General features: G+C 34.4%; 1 protein-coding gene across 2 annotated transcripts; it reads left to right on the forward strand.

The window, feature by feature from the left end:
* The first annotated feature begins 535 nt into the window (after positions 1-535).
* On the forward strand, positions 536-11,556 carry LOC133206139 (uncharacterized). 2 transcript variants are annotated; one of them, XM_061342071.1, is made up of 10 exons: positions 536-946; positions 3,257-3,415; positions 4,294-4,506; positions 6,473-6,667; positions 7,171-7,403; positions 7,528-8,654; positions 9,358-9,638; positions 9,740-9,925; positions 10,015-10,792; positions 11,467-11,556. In XM_061342071.1, exons 1-9 carry the CDS (start codon positions 632-634, stop codon positions 10,768-10,770), a joined length of 3,465 nt encoding a protein of 1,154 aa, XP_061198055.1. In that variant the 5' UTR covers positions 536-631; the 3' UTR covers positions 10,771-10,792; positions 11,467-11,556. The 2 variants fall into 2 exon arrangements, with proteins under 2 accessions (XP_061198055.1, XP_061198056.1); XM_061342072.1 differs by lacking the exons at positions 536-946; positions 3,257-3,415 and adding an exon at positions 5,014-5,043 and having other exon boundaries at positions 4,263-4,506.

Genomic DNA, 11,556 nt, shown 5'->3' on the forward strand with positions numbered 1-11,556 from the left:
TTTAAAAGGCAAGAATTCAGATATATAAAGGAAGATAAATGCTGATATCGAAAATGCAAAACTTGGGTTGCGACTAGTATTGTCCACAAATAAACCTTTCTCGTTAGGGTAATTCCTGTTACAGGTGTATTAAATAAACTATTTAGAGTTTATAATTCGTCATTTTTGCCCACGATTCATTGCAGTATCAATTTAGCCACATCACAAAAATTAATTGCAATACCGCATGAAATAGTCGTTGTACTCCAAACGAGTATGGTAATAATTGGAACAATTAGCGCAACATGTTCCAAATTGTGCACGAGATGACACCTGAAGATTTAATAAGAATAATAAGACACCTGATTAATAAAGATCACAATAAACCCAAAGACAATGGAATCAGGCCTTGTCATCAGAGGTTTAACATGCGCAACCGTATCAGATAACGCAAATAAAGGGCTAGTCAGTAGTGATCTAACAACATAAGAAAAAGGTCAAATCCTGCGAAACAGTTTTATATAAAAATCTTCCATCCTTGCCAAGAACAGTTCCATTGCATGAATCTTCTATTGGTGCCAGTTATTTCAAGATCTAGACTGTAGTGAACGGACGCATTATTTAAATAATGGAGGATATTACGTGAAGTGAAATGGGAAACTCAGAAAGTGTGGATGATGGGGGATATGGGAACCAAATATCCCCCGGGGTCAGCAGACAGAGCACCCAGATCAATGTTCTGCCGGTGGAGGAAGGGATGGAGATGCGTAACTTCCGGGATACACGCCCAATGTCGCCATCCGTCAGTCGTCAGACGTTCGCAGAGAGAGCATGGAATGATCATAATGGTAGGGACCCTCCCCCCGCCGAGATGTCCAATGGAGCGATGCCTAAAAGAAAGGCGCCTAATCACCCAGGGATCAACACAAAGAAGGTTAAAGAAAAACTGGAGAAAGTTATGGACTATGTAAGCTACCATCTTAAATTAAAAAAACACTGGTTGAATAAACAGTTTCTAGATTTGTTTGTTAGCGTGAAAATGTCTCATTTGATATACCCCCTTATTATATTTATTATAATAATTTTGATGACATCATAACACAGTTATTTTAGGCTCTGCTCGGCATGCGGGAAAAAAGACTAGGTTAAAGCGTCACTTGTGTTACAATGCCAAATTATTTCAGCTTTATTTGGTTAACAATTTGGACCAATTTAAAGTCCAGTAATTTAACGAGTCTCATGTTACAACTGGGTGATTTTTTTTTTATTAAATAGTGCCTTAATATAAATTTGAGGAGATCACCCTCTCTATACTATTTAAGCAAAATATAAAATTTCGAAGGTGAACACACTGAGCTCATCTACATATATTCTATTTTCAACTTAGAGTACCTTGCCTTTACTCCCAAGAAAAATGTTAAAAGATAATGACATACTGAACTCTTTTTTTCAGTTAGAGAGGATTCTTAATTACATGAAATGTGTAAAACGTATTCAATATTAAATTGCAAAACTCACAGGCAAATATCGGTGCAGTCAGTTATTATAATTACTGCAGTAATCGTTTTTCTGCAAATACCAACGATTTATGAATCATGGACAGATAAAAAAAATTCCGAGTCTTGACATTGATTACTGTAAACACAGTTAATGTGGATCATCCCCCCCCCCCCTCCGAAAAAAATCAAGGATCCGCTCTCTGTGAATACTAATAATATATTTTAAAATATTTACGAAAATGAATATAGAAATTTTGTTATAGAATTCAAGTAGTAGCAGAAGCATAATAATAGGGCAATATTATCTCCTAACAAGGGAATAGCTGTATTTATAGGAGCTATATATGCTTATTTCTTTGCCCAAATCTCTGCGCAAGAACAGCATTTACGACAATTTTGAGTTTTGTTTATTAATGCGAAAACATTTTGGTCCACCGGTTTGGGGCATCAATAAGGGGTTCTAAATAAGATGAATTTATATATGAGCGAAATTCTTACAGAGTTTCAACGTTTAAATCATTCAGAATCTCGGAAAAATTACGTATATCACGTAGTATTTCTTGTAGTGTGCTTCGTTTTTCTGAAATCATGATCTGCAGGACCACATAAGTTTCAAAATACCTTCTTTTTATTCAAAATTTTAAGTATAAAATTAATTACATCTTTTGGTCTAATTGTTAATAATTTTAATATGCATATTAAATAATCTCTTTTATAATAAATAAGTTCTGTTAAAAAAAAAAGAAAGAAATATTCGCTCAAAGACAACACGGCAAAAATATTTCCGTTTTCATTAGAGTCAGACTGTGTGACAAAAGTACCGTGTAAAAGACTTCTTAAAATCATCTCTGGTTTTATTTCAAAATATTAGTGGGGTAAAAGATCCTTGGATACCTCAGTTAATTCGCTCCAATGGTATCGGGGCCCATTTGGGTATATGAAATAAACATACACATGTAGAACTGGGATATTGTTAATTCGTTACAAATCCATAAACTTGAATTATGATTCAGTAATTTTGGTGAACAATGTACAGTGCGTATTTTATTATCCTGCAATAAGAGTTAATCAAAACATAGCATTTTTACACGGAAGCAATATTCATCCTACATATAGACGATATTGAAAGTCATATATGACGTATTTTTGATAAGTTCAGACTAACTAGAATTAAAACTATCTTTCTATTTGTTTTATTGCTTTATATAAAGATAGGACTTTCCTGTAAATTACACAATTTAAATCAATCGCGTTTCATATTAGAAATTTAAAACAATAACCGATTTATTTACCGACTCCGCCTTTAAATAACAGAGACAGTTTAAAGTCAATTTAATTATGGAAACATGAGGTTATATATTCAAGTTCAAAATCGGTGAAAATTTTAATTTGAACGTAAATAACATATGTTTATCTACACTCAATCTCGTGTTTTTATTTTTTAGCTCAGATAACGCCATATATAGCTTTAACACCCCTATTCATAGCCTACTAGAAATATTTGTTTTAATTGCAAGAATTTTAATAATTTTTTAAATCAGTCTGATTAAAATTAAACCGTGACAATCAAACTAAAAGGAGCTAGTGAAGGTTTGATTTTAACCAGACTGTTAATAAATTCATAAAAAATAACGTTTTTTTATAACAAAAATTTTCAAATACATTCTGTCATTAGGCAACTCTTTTCGGTGAACCAGTTTTTCGTAACAGTACCTATATTTCATGAAAAGGTACACTTTACTAAAACAAGAGATAATTACAATATATATATTTTTTAGATGAAAGCCAAACGTTCCAACACGGATATTTCTGTTCCGGCATCTGCTAGAGACGTTGTGTACGACCTGGACGAGACGTTAGATCCGGGAGAATACGTGAGAGACAGTACGAATAATATAATAAAAAAGTCCCAACTATTCCCAGAGGAGAAATATAACGTAAGTCAGAGAGAGAGAGAGGATAAATTCCCATTGATTCAGATACATATGTACACTAAGTTGCTCTAGATATGTGTATAGCTACTAGTAATTTGTACAAATGTAATTGATTGAAGATCAATTATAAAAGATTGAGAGGAACACATTAACAGGATTTACAATAACTTGATTCGAAGTGACAAAAAGTTGTACAGCTAGATTAATAAGAATGATTGCAGAAAGGTAGAGGTTTGAACATAATAGAAAGTTTACTATATGTATTTCTAAATATTTTAAGAATTTAATATTCGCATCACTTACAACCAAAATAGGCTAAAAAAATATATTAATCAATTCAGGCATCCATTTTTTTTATATCATCTGTTCTAAGATTCATATTTTTTATTGCCAATAATTCTAGTTGCTGTAATCTTTCTCTAAGATTGATGTCTCGTAATGACAAAACGTAATTTACGTTTATTATGATTCAAAAGAGACAGTACCATGTGCCTTAAACAAGTAAAGCAGACAGGAAGAGGGAATTAAAGCTATCCAACCACTTAAATGTAACGCAATGTATGTTCTTCCGAGAAAATCAGAATTCTTTAACACACAGAATGCACACTGTTGTAAAATGATTCAAGTAGATCTGGGTAACTCGTACACTATTAACATAGAAAAATTAATCTCTAATGTCACAGATTTAATACAGGTACACAAATGAAAACGCCTAACAGTTTAAAATAAGAATAACCCGATTATTCTTTTATGATAAACAAGTGGTGTTTTATTGGACCACGAGTTTCTATGTAGCGTGCCTTGCTATGAGGGGGATGCTTAATTTCTGCCGGCAATCTCGACAACACCTTTCAGATAATGATGTGGTTGTATTTCTTTAGGTGATTGGGAAGTATTTCGAGAGGATGGGTTCCACCTATAGCGATATGACTCCCGAAAGCTCGGAAAGGACACCTTCCCCCGAGGAATATGGAGGATCAATGATGAAGAAGCGGCCCCTGGGTGACGACCCACGACCCTCTAGCGTCTTCGAAGAGAAGAAGAAATCCCTGGAGGATGAGGAACCGAAGAACAAGCTAGCGTTATCACAACTGGTAAGATTATAGACATATAGGTTCAATAACTTGTACAAGTATTAGCTAGTTAACGGTTCTTGAAAAAAAAATCATCAAAAATGTCTTTTGACAATAAAAAAGATTAAGAAATCAGGAGAAAAAATTAAGTAACTAGCTTACACAAGTTATTTAACTTCTATTTCAGTCCCAATTCTTGCAGATTTTTTTAATTGTGTTTATTGGTTGATACTGTTCTTTTCTCAATTACTAGTATACAAAGATCGATTTTGCTGTAGACACACATATTTTGTCAAAGTAAGCTCTATACTGTGCGATATATAGTATTTTCCAAATATTTATCATATAAAAATTAAGTTGCTGGAATAATTATTCCTTCTTTTATACCGAATTGTCTTACTTAACAAACTTAACAAGAACATATTTGAACTAAGTATGAGGTCTGAGCAGGCTTCAGCCATAGTACTACTATATATATATATATTTTATTGGAAAGATTAAAAAATAAATTCTATCTTTACAATCAAGCCAGTGTATTGTGGTCCATTTGTAATGAAGGTAAAATTTCCAAATGATCAATATTAATGATTCTAACATTTAAATATTTAATTCCTTTAAAGGCATGTCAGTATAGTCTAATTTTATATCACTGTTTCCTTTTATGCATAAATTAAATAAATTTAACATTAACAGCAAACACATTTTGTCAAAAAATATGTGATAAATCCTTTCCTAAATGACGTACAAATTAAATGTAAATCAAAAATATTAATTTCTTTGTTTTTATGAATATAGCACTGTGGGTCATTGTTCACAGGTTTTAAAGTTGGCAAAATTTGGTTACAAAGGACAGGGGAGGGTATTGTTATCCCCGAGCTGCCAACTACGTGATAGATCTATATCACTGCTATTGCAGAATATTTAAACATAACGAACCATCGCCTTACAATGTTGCTCAATACGATTTTATATAGAGGTTGTCAAATGTGAGATTTACTTTAGAAACGATACATTACACTAAATAAAGTTCAAACTCTGTCTTGTATCTAGATTTGCATACAAATCGATATGTAAAACATCAGTTGAATCCCTAACTCTTCCTAAAATCCTCAAAAAATTCCTAACACCACCACCAGCAAAACATCATTATTATTAGATACCAGAAAAGAAAAGTGTTAACACATATATGACTAATATACGTAAATTCAACCTGTATTGCATGAATAAAGAAATAGATTTTTGCTTTGTAACATTGCTAATAACGAAAACATTTATAATTATAACCCCTTTTGAAAATTTAATATTTAAACATGTAAAAGAATATTTTTATAATAATTATCGAGGTGTCCAAACATGTCACGGCTATAATGGGTGCATGTTATGAGATCAAGTCCAATTAATAATCTTACAAAGAAAGCGCAGTATAGCGAGATAATTTTATTACAAAATTAACACATTAATTGACAAATAATTCTCGCGAGAGTGAAGCATTTCTAATTACTGTACTTTCTTCATGTAAAGTCAACAGTTTTTAATGAGGAAAATTATCTTATCGACTGTGTCTGAGGAAAGACAGTTTCTTAATTTTAGGATGAGAATTCCATCTCTTTATCACTGTTATTTAAATTTATTTATTCGAATGTCATTTCGTTATTCGATCGTCGGTCCATTCGACTGATAGTCGAATAGTCGACTATTCGTTGACATCCCTAATATATATATATATATATATATATATATATATATATATATATATATATATATATATATATATATATATATATATATATATATATATATAATTGTTATGATTAAATAATGTAACATTCGAGAAGTATAGGGAAAAAAAACAAATATTTTGTTCTAAAAAATTCCATCTCCTTTTGTTTAGAATATAATTGTTATGATTAAATAATGTAACATTCGAGAAGTATAGGGAAAAAAAACAAATATTTTGTTCTAAAAAGTTCCATCTCCTTTTGTTTAGAATAGAGAGGTTCCTGCGATACAGTTCGCCACGATGAAATTCCACCGGAAGTGTGAGTTTTCTCATACTCACTTTGTATACACACGTGACGAATCGCTACTTCCTGATATGCCGCCACCCCATCCACCTTACACCCGGAAGTCCGAAATTTTCGAACCAAGACAGTACAGGAAAGTCGACAAGAGAGCCTTGAAGGTAAGAGGAAAACATCTCCGTCAAAAACGTTTCAGACACCAAAACTGCTTGCGAAAGTTCGCACTGGCAAAGGTTTTAGAATTGTTTATCAGACAATCGTACACAAGTTTCTTCTCTTTACAAAAAGAGTCAAGTTTCTTTAACATATGAGCAATGCAATCAAATAGTGACAGCATTTACATATTTATGAATGTGACAGGATTAGTTTTTACCCTATTCGCCTCTCAATACTCTTAGCTTCTATGAAAAAACGAGAAGTGAGTCGTCTAAAATTGAAATAATATTCAATGTAAAAAAAAAGGTATGACCATGAAATGGTATGCATCTTGTATTGGATAATTAATTAGTTTGCATGTTTTGATATTTGCAACATATGCAAATTATTGAGGAGAAAACGTCTGTCTTAGACTCGGGAGAAAAGAATTTTCGAAAACTTTACAGCAGTAAGAATATAAGATTTTTCCATTAAATTGCTTATTTACACATTGAAAATTATTTTCAAGGTTCCTAAAACTTTTCTGAACAAGTTGCTCTGTGAATTGGTTGGTCACCTGACCGACAACTACAAAAGTGACATTGCCAAACTTCGAGCACTCTACGTTTGGCTGACTTCTCAAAATCTTCGAAAACTGAAGCTTCCACTGAAACCAGCACGAGAAGGACACGTATGGCACTACCTGGAAAAAATCAAGAAAAAGAAAGGAAACTACGCACAACTTTTCAGTCATCTTTGCAAGTAAGCCATTTCACAGTTTGTTATCCTGATGCCATAATTTTGTACAAAATTACAAACTGAAAATTTTCCAAGATTATTTCATGTCGATACAAGAGACAGTAAATGGGGATTACTTTATTTTTAGTTTGGCTGGTCTCCCCTGCGTTGTAATACATGGTTACCTGAAAGGCAGTACATACGAGATAGGACAAACTCTGAACAAGGAATCTCATTATGGCGAATGGAATGCTGTTCTGGTGGACAACAACTGGCGTCTTATTAACGCTTATTGGGGTGCCTGTGCAGTAGAAGGCGATAGCGACAGTGACATGACCACCTATCGTTTGGATGAAAATTTCTTTATGCCTGATCCTGATCAACTCGCCTACACACATTTTCCAGAGGAACAGAAATGGCAGTTGATGGAACCTTCCATGTCCATTTTTAGCTTTGAAAGGCGTGCATTCTTAAAGGAACGATTCTTTGAATTGGACATGCGAGTTTTATCACATCCAGACTGTGAATTTAAAGTACACAATGGGGAAGATGAAATCCTGTTTGGAATGAACGGAGAAAGAGCACCACATCTTAACTTTATATGTTTGATTTACCTGAAAGAAGAAAAGGATTATCGGCTTCTTTACGATGATGAGAACAGGTATCAGCACGATTTTCTGTACAAACCAAATGAGGATTCCTTATCAGTTAGAATACGTTTTCCTAAGCGAGGCACATACCGTGTTGAAATTGTTGGCAAAGACACAACTATACAGGATGAAAACTACGAGTACGACTGGATTGCTATTTACAAAGCAACCGTTGTCACCGGACCAAAGAAATACGCAGCCTTCCCTAAAGCTGCTGATGTTGGCTGGGGAAATAGCCCACTTTTACAAGAATTGGGGCTTACCTCAGCAAACTTTGAACAAAACAGGGCAGTAGTTACTGCAGAGGAAGGAATGTGCACAATTGCTTTTAACATCAACACACCAGAGGCGGAGGATTTGTCACTATCTTATAAAATGATAAGCGTCAATTCTGGACTTGAAGATGTGGCTATGGAATCCGATGCATTTGTCAAGGAGGATGGAAAATTCCAATGTTATATTAACATACCACCGGGTGACGAAGGAGCGTTCTGTTTGTTTGCACAAGTTGACGACCCGGAATATGGCTCTATTGAAAAGAACATTTGCAATTACCTTATCTTATCCACTCCACTGAAAGAACTTGATCAACAAGAAAAGAAGGAGGTGAAGGTGGTTGAAGATGGTAAGTAACTGTTATTTGTATTAGACCATGGATACAAAGATTCATGCCACTTTATAATTGATGATGGTAAGGAGTTGTAATTTATGTTACACTAAGACTGAGGGAAACAGGAATGCATGGTTTGCTTATTTATAAGATTGTGATTATTTATATATTAGCTGTTATTTACCTTATTTAAACAATAAAATGCTTTCTTTGGTTGTTAGTAAGGGAATTAATGTCGCAGCTGTTGCAGAAAAAAATACATAACCCGCTACGTAGATTTTTTTCTGCAATAGCTGCGACGTTAATTCCCGTACTAACAACTAAAGAAAGACATTTTATTGGTTATACATGTATTTATATCTGTATAAATAATCATTTAAAGTAGGATTAAAAAGATTAATTATTGTATTATTGATATGTACGTCATAGTACGTTTCATTGATGGAACAGCCACTAATCAAGAAATTTGTACAGGTGATGAGCCTAGTGTTGTTCATGAACTGATAACGGCAATGGTTTTCTTTATAAATAAAAAAGAAAAAATTATTCAGTGGATGTAAATATACTGAGATATTTCGACAAAAGGAAGCTGAACATCCATAATTTAAACAGACTTGTAAAATATTTTGAGAAAGAGCTGAATTTGACGATGTATGGAACTATTTATTAGAACATTTAATATTATTATGTCTCAGAAACTGCACTTAACTCTTTGCAGTGCTCGACGATGCTATTCACTTTAAACAGCTTGAAATGCTCGAACGTGCTGTTGATTTGGTCGAAACAAAGAGAGTTGGTCGTCATATGTATATGAAACTGGAGGAGGCGAAGGAGAACATAGACCGTCTGAAAAACATCTCGAAAATGATGCACAAGGTTTTGGCTTTAGATCAGAGGACCATTGCTGAAATCCGCTGCTACTCAAATCCATCTCCTGAGATTCATGCTGTGATGAAGGCAACTCTGTTGCTATTGGGGCATTTCGAGGAAGAAACCCGAGTAAGCAATTGAAAAAAAGGTTCACGTAAATTTTATCAATTAATTTTAACATTTAAGCATGGCATGCACAAATGTATTTTACCGTTATGATCGAATTTTAGGATTGGAAAAACGTCCAAGCTATCCTCGGTAAAACAGGCCGTGCATCACTAAAGAGGAAGATAAATATGTTTGATATTAATCACTGTAAGTTAGACATAGCTCTTGGAGCCCAAAAACTTCTTGGTGACATGAAGCTGGAAGACATAGTGAACCAAAGCTGTGGAGCGGCAACGTTCTATGAGTGGGTAAGTGAGCAGTATTATTTTAAAATATCGCTTGAAAATCTGTAACTTATCAATACATTTTAAAAGAACCGGTATGTGTCATAAATCAGGTTCATTTTACTGCGGAGGAAGTTTCTCATAGAAGACGAGATGAAATGATGCAAGCTGTACCTATAGTGACGTTAGCAGCAACACGTTTGAAAGCAAAAACAAAAAATCTGGATAAAGTGCGAGAAGCAGCAAATTCTGATCTTGAGAATGCAGTTTATCTGAAACGAGACTCACTTTCCCAAGAACCCCCTGGGTACCAGACTAGCTTTGCAACTAATATGCCAGTATTTAAAGAGGTTAACGAAGAACAGCAGGAGGAGCCTGATCTTCCAAGCCCTTTTAGTAAAACTCTCAAGAATCTGAAGAAAAAAACTGATCCCAAACCAGCAGTAGAAAATGTAGGAGCAGTTGGTGGAGAGGACTACGTGATGATATCGGACGAACAAGACATTCCAAAACAGAAAGTCGAGGCTGTTATTGAACCGCCCAAAGATAACACAACCAAATTACCTGGAAAAGGACCAAACAAACCAGTCAACACAAAACCAGCAGGGAATGCTAAAAATGGTCAGGAATCTAATATGAACGCACCACAAAAAGGCGCACCCACAAATAAGAATTCTTCATCGCTTCCAGCCCCAAAATATGACCGTTTGGTGGAAGAAGTAGGAGGACTAGATAAACCCCACCCCGAGTTTGCCAAGGAAATGGAGAAGCTTCCCGATTCCAGACCTCCTGAACCCCCTGGTGAAGACTCTCTTCTTCCTGGTGATGAAGATGACACGTACATGAAAATGTGGTTAGCCAGAAGCTAAAGGACTTCGTGGAGGAGCTATGGTGAGAGTCTGCTCTGGCCACTGCTTACTTTCAGTAATATGGAGTTGCTGTGGCTTACTTTCAGTAATATGGAGTTGCTGTGGCTTACTTTCAGTAATATGGAGTTGCTCTGGCTTACTTTCAGTAATGTGGAGTTGCTCTGGCTTACTTTCAGTAATATGGAGTTGCTCTGGCTTACTTTCAGTAATATGGAGTTGCTCTGGCTTACTTTCAGTAATGTGGAGTTGCTCTGGCTTACTTTCAGTAATGTGGAGTTGCTCTGGCTTACTTTCAGTAATATGGAGTTGCTCTGACTTACCTTCGGTAATATGGAGTTGCTGGTGTAGAGGATATAATTGGAACATAACAACAAATAACAACAGCTGCTGATTAACTGGAACAAAAAAAAACATGTCATGCTATTAATTTACAAAAAAATGTGCTTGTTTGATACTTAGCGAATAACAGTTAATAACAGTTTGTGATGTGTAGTATTTTAGTTGTTTTAACAAGCAGGGGCATAATATGTTTCATTTATCATTTTTACTGAGGCATTGCGGTGTTTCTTTGCTTTGTTTTAATGCATAAAGATTAATAAGCTGATTATCTCCGAAGCTTTACCAAAGGTGACATTTTAACTGATAATGGTAAAGTAGAAAAATTCTAATTCATTTCATGACTGTTTTTTTTTTCAGACAACCGAAATCATTGAAGAAATGAAGAAAAGATTTACAGACGACGTTGTCAACACCACCATTGCTCGAACCCGGACTTCCAGACTGTCT

This window comes from Saccostrea echinata, unplaced genomic scaffold (assembly GCF_033153115.1).
Source record: "Saccostrea echinata isolate AGI-Se365-2 ecotype Australia unplaced genomic scaffold, CSIRO_AGI_Sech_v1 ptg000054l, whole genome shotgun sequence".
Taxonomy (NCBI): Eukaryota; Metazoa; Mollusca; class Bivalvia; order Ostreida; family Ostreidae; genus Saccostrea; species Saccostrea echinata.